Here is a 14,581-nt window from a genome sequence, read left to right as displayed (position 1 = left end):
GACATCTACATGCCAACGTGGAAAATTGTCCAGGTATATCCTGTACACACAAAAAAAACAGGAGAAATCCAACCTGGCCAATTACCTTCCCATCAGTCTACTCTCCATCATCAGTTAAGTGAAGGAAGGGATCGTTAACAGTACTATCAAGCGGCACTTGCTTAGCAATAACCTGCTCACCGACGCTAACTTTGCGTTCTGCCAGGGCCACTCAACTCATGACCTCATTACAGCCTTGGCTCAAACATGGACAAAAGAGCTGAACTCCAGAGGTGAGGTGAGAGTGACTGCCCTTGACATCGAGGCAGCATTTGACCGAGTGTGGCATCAAGGAGCCCTAGCAAAGCTGGAGTCAATGGGAATTAGATGAAATCTCTCCACTAGTTGGAGTCATACCTAGCACAAAGGAAGATGGCTGTGGTTGTTGGAGGTCAGTCATCTCAGCTGTAGGACATCACTGCAGGAGTTCCTCAGGATAGTGTCCTAGGCCCGACCATCTTCAAGTGCCTCATCAATGGCCTTCCCTCCATCATAGGGTTGGAAGTGGGGATGTTCATTGATGATTGCACAAGTTCAGCACCATTCAGAACTCCTCAGAAACTGAAGCAGTCCATGTTCAAATGCAGCAAGAGCTGGACAAAATCCAGGCTGGGGCTGACAAGTGGCAAATAACATTCAAGCCACACAAGTGCAAGGAAATGACCATCTCCAGCAAGAGAGAATCTAACCATCGCCCCTTGACATTCAATGGCATTACCATCGCTGAGACCCCCACTATCAACATCCTGGGGGTTACCATTGACCAGAAACTGAACTGGACTAGCCATATAAATACTGTGGCTACAACAACAGGTCAGAGGCTAAGAATCCTGCGGGGTGTAACTCACCTCCTGACTCCCTAAAGCCTGCCCACCATCTACAAGGCACAAGTCAGGAGTGTGATGGAATACTCTCCACTTGCCTGGATGAGTGCAGCTTCAACAACACACAAGAAGCTCAACACCATCCAGGACAAAGCAGCCTGTTTGATTGGCACCCCTTTCATAAACATTCACTCCCTCCAGCACTGACTTGCAGTAGTGGTAGTGTGTACAATCTACAAGATGCACTGCAGGCACTCACTAAGGCTCCATAGACAGCACCTTTCAAACCCAAGACCACTGCCATCTAGAAGGACAAGGGCAACAGATACAAGGGAACATCACCATCTGCAAGTTCCCCTCAAAGACACTCAACATCCTGACTTGGAAATATATCACCGTTCCTATACTGTCGCTGGGTCAAAATCCTGGAACTCCCTTCCTAACAGGACTGTGGGTGTATCTACACCACATGGACTGCAGCGTTGCAAGAAGGCATCTCCCCATCACCTTCTCAAGGGCAGTTTTAGATGCGCAATAAATGCTGGCCTAGCCAGCGAAGCCCACTTGAATTCATTCCCTTGAATGAATAAAAACACAGTCTCCAAATGGGAACCCTAACAATGAGAGTAGGGCAGAAAGCAATTCATCCTGAGCGAGTGTTAAGAGTGTTAAGAACTCATTCATTATCTCCATTGTAAATCAATGGCTTTCAGCTGAGCCATTCCGGGTGAACATTATCTGTTTTGGTCATGTGACCAAAACCAGCCGGAAAAAGTAGTTTTTATGTGAAGACTCAGACAGGCCTTGGCAGATTGCAGAAGAACACCAAAAGAGACAGCAACTTCAGAAAGAGGCCCTTAAGGATCTGGAGGCTAGACATCTTAAAAGAGTCTCTCAGCCAGATTTCAGAACTCCAAGTCCATCTGTAAAGAGGTTTGACCACCTGATAATGAAAACTACAAGTGCCTAGCATCATGACCTGCTGAACATTCATCTCTTTGAGGGAACCCTGCAATAATACGGCTATCTGACTTTAGTTGTTTGACCCCATAGTCAAATTGTGATGACAATTCAAGAGTGGAAAAATACTTCTTTCTTTACCAGGCCTGCAATGATGCTTCTTCTTCAACAAGCCAAACAGGTGAACAGTTAAGTATTCTCTTGGTTTAACATTTGTAGAAGTGCACTATCATCCTTAATTGTATCTTTATTGAGCAGATGGTGTGTGAATGACATAGTGTTTAGATTTTCTGGGTTAGTGTGTATTCATCTTTATTTAAACCCACAAAAGCTTGCTGCTGTTGTTTCTAAATTGATCACACCTCCAGAGACTATGAACCACACATATTTTCCTCTCCAAAACCACACTGATTACAGACAGTAAGGGAAAGGCTACAAGGGTTTCAGTTTACCTCTCCTCCCTTGTCAAGTCTCTTTGTTTTATTATAACCATGGTCCATAGGAGTAAATTTCTGACTTACATTGCTGGGATAGAGCAAATGTCAGAAATTTGTGTTTTCAAAGTTCTGGCCATTGTTTTGTTTGTTTTTTATATTCACACACACTTTGTTTCCTTTGGGCATAATTGGGAAGTGTTGGAAGCATTAGTAGGCTGATTATTAACCTATTTGAACCATATTATGAATGCTCCTTCTGTGGCCAACAAGTCCTGGAGTGGGATTCAAACAGATTCTGGCATAGAGGTAGCGATGTTACCCACAGCACCACAAGATTGCCATTCTGACCATTAATTTAAATGGTTGAAAAATCATGTCCAAATTCTCAACTCCCAGGTGAAGTTTACCCTCAGCTATGTGAAGTGAGAAAAATTAACTCCCGTATTTTCTGTTTACAAATAAATGACTAAGTAGTTCTGATTAGTGAAAGGCTTATCGAATACTCTAATATCAGAAGATTATTTGCTTCTGTTTGTTTATACTAAGCAAAGGCATTTAAGCTTGTTTCTCCATTTCAAAAAGAATGGTGAAAGCTACTGAAAGAACTGGAATACCTAAAATTGGTCTGAAAACCAGTGTGTGGGGAAGGGAGGGAGCAGAGGAGGTGCAATATCTTTGTGCAAATGTTGGGAATGAATGGTTTGGGTTGAAAAGGGTTGTTGGGCCAACCCCAATGGAAAACATCAATAAGTATGTCCTCAGTTCCTATAAAGGGGCTGAAATGCACACCAAGTTGGGATGTGAGAACTTGCAGTCTGGCTATAACCTTCCTTCATTAGTAGTCTTGTTTAGAGCAGAATGGAAATTTCAGTCCTTACCAGGCATACAGAAACATCTGGGAAAGACAGTAATCTGGCATAGCCAGGTCTTTGCCTATTTTATGGCCATTCCAGCACCTCCTCTTGGGGTTATGGAAAGGCTACAATGTTAATTGGTTCCCAGATGTTTTAAAGTAGTATGCATGTCTGGAAAAAAGATTATACTTAACAGTAAGACTACCATTGTATGGTAAAATAGTTTATAAGATTGTGATTGTTTTTAAGAATTGGTGTAGTGGTCCAAGAGCAGCAAATCACATGGCAATCCCGAAGCAACCATTTCCAACTACATTAATATTATGATATGACCAATATAACAGGTACCTAGCCCTGTGCTCTGGAATTTCTTTCCAAAACACCTCCATTGCTCCACCTTCCACTTCCCCTTTTAGTCCCTCATTACTCCCCGCCTCTTCAATCAAGCTTTTGTCATGGCATTCATATTTTCCTTACTGCTTTGTGAAGTGCCTTAGAACATATGAAAGGCACTATCTAATTTTTGTTATTAGTATATTAAAATACTGTGGGTAAAAGTTTCCATTTTCGACAAATACAAGTTGTAGCTGCAGAATTTGTTGAACCCAGAATTGAAATCCTCATCACCTACTTTCCATCAACAAACCTTGTCAAAGGAATCATGTTATGTACATTCCTGTCTCCCTACTTTCCCTTCACACAGGCCTCTAAAATTTTTGTGGAATTGTTGTAGGTTATGAATTCAGATCCTATTGGCTTTCGGTCATACATGAATTTAAAGAAGAATTGTTTTATCATTGGACAATTAATCGAACATGACTGGAGTTAATATTTATTTTGAAAGATAAAGTATCATAATTAAAGCTATAAACAAAAAAATGAATTCATTCATTACGCTCAGTGAGATAAACAAAAGTCAAATGCTGATTTCTCACATGCATTTTATATTAACAATGCTCAGAAGGCAAATTTCATATTTTGTTCTGTAAACACTTGGTAAAATAAAACTTTACCTCCCACAAAAGTCTTCTCTAGGTAATCAATAATTTGGTTGTAATCACTGATGATATTGTCCCCATGGATCAGCACTGGCACTTCTTCACCTAGGTTCAGTCGCATAAACCATGGTTCTTTGTGTTCAGTTAATGGTAAACTAACATCTCGTTCATCACATTGTACACCTTTCTCTGCAATTAGTAGACGGACCTGAAACAAAGAGGCACTTTTCACATGACTTGTCAGTGATAGCAAACCTGTAAATCAACACTGAACTAAACATTTAGGGGAGAAGGAAGCATTATGGTTTGCATATCTGCTTTTAAAAGACTGGAACGAGGTTTAATTTGTGTTACGTTCCCCATGGGGCAACTGTAAACCAAAATAACCAAATTTATCAAATGATCCCTGAATGAGGAAATTACCAACAGGGTTTCACTTTTTGTAACTTTTACTTCACATTCCATCTGAGCTTCCCAGAGATACTCATTGCCCAAATGGCACACACCTGCAGAATCTCCTTAGCTAGGTTCATGACAGTCTTGATGACACAGGTGCCTCAGAGACATCTTTAGCTGACCTCTGCAATAAACCTTACTAAGGAATCTGCACAGCTCTGGCAAAACTGAAGCATAGCAATGGAATTGTCCAACTGACATCTCTGTTCTAACCCTGTCTTCAGCTTTCTGTCCCCTTTAACTGTATTATGCATGCAGCTCCTTGTATATGTGCCTTCTCTGTTCTTCCACTTCTGCAGTTTCTTTGCCTCTGGCCACACAGTGTCCGTATCTTAACTTCCTCCGCATTGTACTGCTTCTGGGTCAAAGGTCACCAGGTCACATGGACCAGTATTTCTCATTAGCCAAGTATCTGACCATTTTCAGACCCACCAGTCTACGCTTGATCATCAGCAAAGTGATGGAAGGTGTCGTCGACAGTGCTACCAAGTGGCACTTACTCATCAATAACCTGCTCACTGATGCTCAGTTTGGGTTCAGCCCGGGTGGCTCAGCTGCTGATCTTATTACAGCCTTGGTCCAAACATGGACAAAAGAACTGAACTCAAGGGTTGCGATGAGAGTTCTTATCGTGTCCACAGACGGTCTATACATGGTCCAGCCAGAACTGAACACATTTTTGCGCCTTGTTGTTGAATTCGGCAAGATCTACAACAGTATAGGGTTCCTCTAGCGATAGGCATTGCAGGGGATGTTGCATAGTCTGTGGCTCAGTTCCACATTCACAAGTTGTCAGGCTAGTTGTATATTCCCATTTGCTTAGTGACACCTTTGAACGATCTACACCAGTCCTAAGTCTGTTAAGGCACTTCCAGGTTGCCCAGTTGCAATTATCTCCTGGGGGAAGGCTTTCATCCGGTAGAATTTCCATCGCTGGTGTTGTTCGAGACCGGCGAGCCAGTCTTTCCACAAGGTGATGCGGGCTTCAGATGGGGTTGATTGTAATGGAACAACACTGTTCATGAAGCTCTTCCTTGACTTTAGGCGGCTGGGTGTAGGTATATGACCATGTAGAGGGTGCCTCTCATCTGATGTTTGACAAAGCCGCTCTTTCTTGCTGGCTACCGTTCTTTTTATATCGGGGGAGTGATACCTGCCAGGATATATAGGTTGTTGGTTTTAAACAACCTGTGATAAGTCGGCAGCTTGAATTCAGAACAGCATCCATCCTCTTAGCATTTTTAGATCTTTCCCATGCAGGGCAAGCCTATTTGGCAGTGGAATACCAAAGAGCAAGTGCACTAGTTCGAAATGTTGTATATACTACTCGCTGTGCGTGGTGGTGGTAGAATTGGTTGAAACAGGGCCGCGACGTGAACGCTTCTCCCTTGGCCCCACAACGAGAGTGACTGGTCTTTACATCAAGGCAGAATTTGACCAAGTATGGCATCAAGGAGCCTTAGGAAAACTGAAGTCAATGGGAACTCGGGGGGAACCCCTTCAGTAGTTGGAGTCATACACAGAACAAAGGAGGATGGTTGTGGCTGTTAAAGGTCAATCATCTCAAGCTCAGGATATCAATGTGGGGCTTCCTCAGGGTAGTGTCCTAGGCCCAGCTGTCTTCAGCTGATTCATCAATGGCCTTCCTTCCATCATAAGGTCAGAAGTGGGGATGTTCGCTGATGATTTCACAATGTTCAGCACTATTCATAAGTCCTGAGATACTGAAGCAATCTGTGCCCATATTTTAAATCATTACCACTCTTAAGTCATTAACGTGTCAGTGATTAAAATAAATGATCATTAATATCAGAAATAAATCCTTAATCATGTTTCACAGTGAGATAAATAATACAAGTTTGGAAAAATAAAAACAGGTCTAATTTCTGCAGGTGGCAGCTCAGGAAAAATGTTGGACATTTTAATTTGTCATCCTCATTGCTAACACCTTTTAATGTGAGATAATTATCCTAGGAGATGATAAGAAGTGATCTTTGCATTTAACTAATTAAACTGAAAAGTTCTGGTTGGTTATTTTCAAATTATCCTCTTTATTCTGTTGGTGTGTGCACCATGCACCATAGGAAGATTTTTACTGGCTTAATTCATAATGGCTTTATTTTTGAATGCTCTAAATTTCTGCAAGTAAAGCATAAATAAAAAAAATGCTGTTTCACGGTACTCTGTAATTAAAGAGATTTGTTACTATACCTCATCATCTGAGTAGTGCAGTGGCCATGTTCCTACATCCTACTAGTGTTTTTTTGAGATTCATGGGGCAGGACTTTCCCATCGGTGAGCAGAACTCCCAAAGTCACTGCTCCCCATTTAAATTTTCAGGAGGCAAGGGCACTGCAAAATCAGCTGTGCGCCCGCCGACCTGTCAATGGCCAATTGAGGCCATTGACAGAGTAATTAAACTAATTAATGGACCTGCCTGTCCAGCTTTAAGGTTGGCAGGCAGGCTAGGAGCCCCAGTAGGAATTAGAAAAAGTATGAAACCTCATCCACGGGCAGGATGAGATTTCATGTAGGTTTTAAAAAATTTTATTAAAGTTTTTGTAAAAATTATGGACATGTCCCAATTCATGTGACAGTGTCACAAGAGGGGACATGTCAGGAATTTTTTTTTCCTCTATTTTTCATATTTGTCACAGAACAGCCGATCTCTCTGAGGCAGCACAGCCTCAGGGAGATGAGTGCGCTCTTTCATGCGCATGCACGAAAGAGCGCACTCTCGATTTTGGGATTCCCCGCCACCCGCACTGGGAGCGCATAGTGCTTCTGTGCGGATATTGTGCTGGGCGGGCCTTAATGGACCCACCCATGCAAAATGACGCCGTGCCCCGATTGGGCGTGCCGATTGGAAGTACGCCTGTGCACGCCTGCCCTTCAACTTCACCCCCAACAGGGGGAAAATCCTGCCCATGGAATTACTCTAGCTTTTCATGATTTTGTAGTCAGGTAAGATTACTTACTTACATTTTTGGTAGTATTCTTCCATGGTCACTTTAAAGATGGCTGTTTTAGATAATTCAAGGATTGAGAAGACTAACTGTGCCATGTTCCACCCTGGGATCAGGCTTGTCGGGGATTTATCTCAGCTGGGGATCATAACATTATATAGCGAAATTGAAGCAGTTGACTGAGCACTACAACGTCGGAGATACACTCAATGATCTATTGCAGGACCGGTTGGTTTGTGGCATTCACGACGACTCCATTCAGCGCCATTTACTTGCAGAAGTTAACATCGATTTGAAGTGCACCATGGAAATAGTGCCGAGAGGGACTTTTAGGCTTTATAGAGTGTACAACATGTCTCTGTTCTTCAGTTGGGGCAGGAACCTAACACCGGTCATGGCATGAAAACCAGAGAGACAGCAGTGAAGCGGGAGACAGTCTCTGCTGTGCGAAAAACAAAAAGGCCTAGTGGAAGCATCACAGCAGCAATTCAGAAATTAACCTGTTACAGATGTGGGTGTAACCATGTACCAGAAACTTGCAGATTTGAGGAGGCAGAATGCCATTACTGTCACAAAAAAGGCTATGTAATAAAGCAATGCAGGGAGAAATTGAGACGGCCCATCAGACAGCAGACTAAGATGATTGAAGTGCACAATGCAAATGAACCAGAAGAGGCTGATACTGATATCTATCCCCTATACAATGTCAAACCAGTTAAAAACTGAACCAATAACCGTCACCTTTCAAGTGAATGGGAAGCCTCTAGTCATGGAATTGACACAGGAGCTTCGACCATAACGGTGGGAGATCAGACATTTAAATGTCTAAATGAAGGTACCCAGCCAATGAATCTACAGCAAACCACAGCTCAACTGAAGGCATACATTGGAGAGTCAATACAGGTAAAGGGCTTCGCTACAGTATCTGTGTCCTATAGGCAATAGACAGCTCAGCTTCCAGTGATCATAGTAACAGATAAAGGACATAGTTTTCTGGACTGCGATTGGTTACAAAAAATTAAGCTCAACTGGTCAGATATATTTCAAGTGAGAACAGGAGGAATTCCTGAGCTGTTAAGGAAGTACGACAGTGTATTTTGTGATGAATTGGAAAAGATAAAAGGCTTACAAGCAAAAATATATGTAGATTTGGAGGCGACACCCTGGTTCTTTAAGGCCAGACCTGTGCCTTAAGCCCTAAAAGAGAAGGTGGATGCAGAATTGTGCCACTTAGAGAAGCTAGGCTTCATCCAGCCAGTCCAATTTTCAGAATGGGCAACGCCCATAGCCCTTGTGATGAAGTCAGATCAAACTATTCGCATTCATGGAGACTACAAATTAACCATGAACAAGGCTGCTAAACTAGATAAATATCCTCTCCCGGGGATAGAAGATTTTTACGCTAAGCTAGCTGGAGGAAAATCCTACACCAAACTGGACATGAGCCATGCATACCAACAGCTAGAGCTGGATAGCTTATCTAGAGGGTATGTAACTATCAACATGCACAAGGGCCTGTACCAATATACATGCCTACCTTTTAGTGTATCATCTGCATGTGCAATCTTCCAAAGGGCCATGAAAAGTCTACTGCAAGGACTTTCCCTAGTAGTGGTGCACCTGGATGATGTTCTGATCACAGGATCACTGGAAGCTGAACGTTTGGCCAGCCTAGAAGAGGTTTTAAGAAGATTTTTGGATGCAGGTATATGATTGAAGAAAGAGAACTGTACATTCCTAGTGACAGAAGTCACTTACTGGGGCCACCGAGTGGATGCCAGTCAAAGAGAAAGTCAGGGCAACCAAAGAGGCACACTCTCCTACCAGTGTCCAAAAAAGGGCATGGTAAATTATTATGGTCAATTCTTGCTAAACTTGTCAACAGTGTTAGCACCTCTACACTTATTATTGAAAAAGAATCATCGTTGGTCATGGAATGCGCAACAAAAAGTCAAGAAGCTATTGCATTCAATTTATCTCCTAGTACATTATGACCCATCAAAAGAATTAATATTAACCTGTGATGCATCTCCTTATGATGTGGGGGCTGTGTTGTCCAAAAGGCCAATCGGCTATGTCTCCAGGCTGTTCTTTGCAGCCAGGAAGGGCTATTCACAACTTGAAAAGGAAGGTTTGCCGGTAATATTTGGAGTGAAGAAATTCCATCAGTATTCGCATGGATGATATTTCACCATTGTGTCGGACCATTAACCATTAATGGGTTTATTTAGTGAGGATAAAGCCATTCCACCGATATCATCAATGTTAGGCTTTGATTTTGTCAGCGTATGAGTATACCTTTATGTACCATCCTGGGTGTACATATTGCAAATGCAGACTCACTTAGCCATCTTCCATTGCCAGATAGCATTGTACATGCTCCAGTGCCACAAGAAGTTGTGCTTGTGTTGAATTTCTTGGACTCTTCGCCTGTGTGTGCAAAGCAAATAAGGAATTGGACAAACAGAGATCCAATCTTGTCACAAGTCCGAGACCAGGTATTGCAAGGATGGTCGAATTCACCAGTGTCTGAAGAAATATGACCATTCCATGCCCGTAAAGCAGAGTTAAGTTGTCAAGATGCAATCTTACTATGGGGATCAACAGTCATCGTCCCTTCCCCAGTGAAAGAACCACTCTTGGCAGAGCTTCACAGTGCACATCCAAGTATTTCGAAGATGAAAGTGCTAGCATGAAGCTACGTCTGGTGGCCAGGCATAGACAGTGACATTGAAAGCATGGTCAAGCACTGTCTCCAGTGTCAGCAGCAACAGAAGTTGTTAGTTTCAACTCCACTGCATCTGTGGGAGTGGCCTGGTCGACCCTGGGTTAGACTACGTATGGACTATGTAGGTTTATTTTTAGGTGCTATGATTTTATTGATCCAATGGTGGACTAAGAGAAGAGGCGAGCGATTCTCTTATCCACATGTGGGAGTAAAACCTATGGATTGATTCAAAGTCTGACAGCACCTGGCGCCCCGATTCAAAACATTTTGAGGAAGTGGCGGACCTCGTAAAAGGTCATTACCAGTGGATGGATGTGTATGCATTTGGATCACTGACATCATATGCAACTATTGAAAACTGCATCAATGTTTTAGTATACATGGCTGCGGTAATCTGATGTGTAATATATCTTTAAGAAGAATGTTATAATGGAAGATCACATGATCTTAGTATCCAAAAGAAGAGTAGCGTGGGCTACCATAGTAGGCTATAGTTAGAGTTTGTAGTGTAGAGACAGAGTTTGAGTTGAAAGCACACAAGTGTAGCTGCTAAATACCTTTGTAAATAAACAGAATGTGTTTCACCTAAGATATGTCTACTGATCTACTGTCTATTGTATCAACTCGGCTACCCCAAAACTAGAGTGCAACATAGATCCACAAGTCCCAGTAAACTGATGACAAGGAAAACGCAAGAAAAACGAGAAAAACAACAAAGGTACAATAAACCGGCTTCAAGAATAAAACAAGTTAATGAAGGAAATCAAGAGAAACAAAATCGGGCAATAACCTCACATGGTAATTGTAAGTAGAATTTCCATCCTAATCATCAAAGCAACTCCCTCACAGAATGCTACAATTAGGAAGAGTTGATCCTTTCAACCCAGTATTGCCGGGAGGTCACTGGTAACAGTTGTTGGTTTAGGACAAAGAGGAGAAGAATCAATTCTCTCTTAGCTCTAAATTCGCGTTATTCACGTCGTTAGATCATCTACGTATAGCTTATATGTCTGGTTAAATATAGACATGCAGTTTACAGCAGGTTATACAGTTTTATACCCAAAACTAGGATCTAAACGCACACCCACTAGGTTTCTCTGACACTCCTTGAGTGGTCACAGAATATAAAAGCTAATACCCGAAAAGGAGAGCTGACGCTGGCCAGGAGTTCCATTCTCTCTCTCTTGCGTCTCTACATTGCTGACGTAGGTTCTTCCACTTCTGCGATGGTTGGTCTCTGGAGTTCTCGCTGCCTCCACGCCCAAAATTCTTAATTCTTATTCAGAAATCTTATCTCTCCAAGCTGTGCTGCCTCTCTCCCGTTGGTTTAGGCCTGCTTGCCTAGTCTGTGGCATCTCCTCATTGGCTCTGTCTCAAGAACTTAGGTAGCGTTACCTCGTTACTCCTTTCCTAAATAAGGACTTGTGTCTTATCACATTCCCTTTGTTTTCTAAGAAACTCAGCTACTTCAAACCAGTTCCATCCAGCTCAGGCCAGTGACTGGACTCAGGTTACTTCAGGCCAAAAGTTGCTTTTGCCTGTGTCAGCAGTTCGGCTGCAACGCCTGGCCAACACCAGCTACAGACGATTGGTCTCATTATATTAAATGCCTTAAATTCTTTTTCCAAGTTAACGACATGGCGGACGAAGAGAAGAGGTGAGCGATCCTCTTATCCACATGTGGGAGTAAAACCTATGGATTGATTCAAAGTCTGACAGCACCTGGTGCCCCTGATTCAAAAAGTTTTGAGGAAGTGATGGACCTCGTAAAAGGTCAATACCAGCCAAAGCCCTCAGTACCGATGCAACAGTTCAAATTTAACTCAAGAAATAAAGCCCTGGGGGAGACATTTGCTTTTTATGTGACAAGTTTGAAACAATTAACAGAACATTATGAGTTTGGTACATTTTTAAATTACATGCTCAGAGATCGTTTCGTGTGCAGTTTTAAATGAGGACACGATTCAAAAAAGATTACTGTCTGAAACAAATTTGGATTTTAAGAAGGCGCTGGAGATAGCACTGGCCATGGAAAGCACAGTAAGGGATTCAAAAGCATATAGGGGGCGCAAAATGGTGCCGTCATCCATATTGGGCGGGAAGCCCCAGCCAAAAAGGGTGCAAAATGGTAAGGCTCTGCCGAGAAGTAGGAAACAACCATGGCTAGCAAACAAATAAAAAGAAGTGACTTAGCAGCAAAAACACAGAATAATGGCAATAGAAGTGGAAACAGACACTTTATAATGATTGGCAGTTTAAAAAAATTGAATGTTTTTATTGTCATCGACATGGACACCTAATGATACAGTGCAAGAAAAGAATTAGGCAGACTTTCAAAAGAAAAAACCCTGTGAGAGCTGCAGTGTAGAAGAGCCTGAAGTAACAGATTCAGATATTTATTCACTGTACAACTTGAAGGTTGGGAAAACAGAACCAATATATGTAACAGTGAAGGTAAATGACAGGACTATTAGAATGGAAGAGGACACAGGAGCTTCCACTACAGTGATTGATGAACACACCTTCAAATATCTGAATTATTGCTAACATAAATTAAATTTGGAAGAAACGGATGACAAATTTAAAACTTACACGGGAAAAGACATTCAAGTCAAAGGCTTAAGCAGTTATTGTTCATTACAAAAGCCAATCAGTAAAACTACCCTTGATGGTGGTAGCCGGTGAGCGGCCAAGCCTCCTTGGATAAAACTGGCTAAAGGAATGGACTGAAATTTTCCAGCTGAGAGCAAGTGGGTTACCAGAGCTACTACAAAAATGTGCCAGTCTTCAAGGATGAACTTTGAAAGGTCCAGCGGCTTCAAGCAAAAATTTATGTGGACCCAGAGATGACCCACCGATTCATGAAGGCCTCCCAGAAATTTCTCATAGTTAATGACACAAAGAGTTGTACCAATATGCCCCATTGCCTTTCGGCATCTCCTCAGCTTGCGCCATGTTCCACAGAACAATGGAAAGTTTACTGCAGGGACTGCCCCATGTTGTAGTTTATTTAAATGATGTTCTGGTGACAGGACTCACTGAAAAGGAGCATTTAGCAAACTTAGTAGAAGTCTTAAAACATTTCTTGCAGGTTGGAGTGTGTTTAAAAAAAAAGTGCACGTTCCAAGCGACGGAGGTAATCTATTTGGGTCACATGATAGATTCACAGAGCTTTCACCCGGTTGAGGAAAAAGTGAGAGCCAAAAGAGAGGCATCTGTGCCAAAGAACAACACCAAGCTCAAATCATTCTTAGGGATGATCAATTACTATAGGTGTTGCTTACCTAATTTGTCTACAGAACTGGCACCTCTGTATTACCTACTCAAGAAAAACCAGCATTGGTCTTGGCAAATGCCACGGAAAGAAGCTTTCATAAAAATAAAAAAATGTTGCGCTTGTTCAATCTATAAGTAAATTATAACCAAAGGTAAGAATTGGTGTTGTCATTGACGCATCTCCCTATGGATTGGGAGCACTGCTCTCCCATCGAATGGACAATGGCACAGAAAGGTCTATAGGATATGGGTGGATATATATGAGGTGAAGTCACCAACATCTTCTGCTACAATTGAGAAGCTACATCAAAGTTTTGCCATTAACAGACCAGTAGAAGTGGTCCTATCTGATAACAGCACGGCACTTACGAGTGCTGAGTTTCAATGGTTTATCAGCCTCAATGGTATTACTCGTAAAATCTTCACTGTACCACCCTTCCTCAAATGGACTGGCCAAAAGAGCAGTTCAAACATAGCAGTCTGGCAAGAAGAAATTAACTAGAGGTTCCATAGCAACCGAGCTAGCACACTTTCTTTTCCATTATAGGATCACCCCTCACACAGCAACAGGTGTCACACCTGCAGAATTATTGACGAAACACCGTCTCAAGACGAGATTGAGCTTAATTATGCCAAATTTAGGGGGGAAGGTGTAATGGAGTCAGGGAAGTCAGAAAACTAGACATGACTGTCATAGTAATGCCAGGAAGTGTACCCAAGGAGAGACAGTATATCCGAAAACTCCAGAAAAGTAGGTTCCAGACAAAGCATCTGAAGGTGTAGAGCTGAAACATTCTACATGCGTAAGGAAACCCCCCAGAAAGACTGAATTTGTAAATTACTGATCTGTGTAAATAATTTTGAGAAAATTGTAATTGGAACTGTAAAATATATTGCTGAGTGAAGGTGGGGGGGGGGAGAAATGTGGTAATCTGATGTGTAATATACTTCTAAGAAGAATGTTATAATGGAAGATCACATGATCTTAGTATCCAATAGAAGAATAGCATGGACTTCCTCGGTAGTCATAGTCTATAGTTAGA

General features: G+C 42.1%; 1 protein-coding gene across 5 annotated transcripts in view; it reads right to left on the bottom strand.

Annotated features, from left to right (window-relative positions):
* gdap1l1 (ganglioside induced differentiation associated protein 1-like 1) overlaps positions 1–14,581 on the bottom strand; it is a 76,424-nt gene that overhangs the window by 46,117 nt on the left and 15,726 nt on the right. For 4 of the 5 annotated variants that reach the window (XM_041205083.1, XM_041205082.1, XM_041205085.1 and 1 more), the window contains one exon: positions 4,128–4,320. In XM_041205083.1, the coding sequence (XP_041061017.1) occupies positions 4,128–4,320 (193 nt within the window). Of the gene's footprint in view, positions 1–4,122; positions 4,321–14,581 lie in introns of all 5 variants that reach the window. The other variant, XM_041205081.1, reaches the window with a different exon arrangement.

This window comes from Carcharodon carcharias, chromosome 14, assembly GCF_017639515.1.
Source record: "Carcharodon carcharias isolate sCarCar2 chromosome 14, sCarCar2.pri, whole genome shotgun sequence".
In the NCBI taxonomy this organism is placed as follows: domain Eukaryota; kingdom Metazoa; phylum Chordata; class Chondrichthyes; order Lamniformes; family Lamnidae; genus Carcharodon; species Carcharodon carcharias.
The sequence above is the reverse complement of the archived record's forward strand: the minus strand, read 5'-3'. Positions and strand labels throughout refer to the sequence as shown.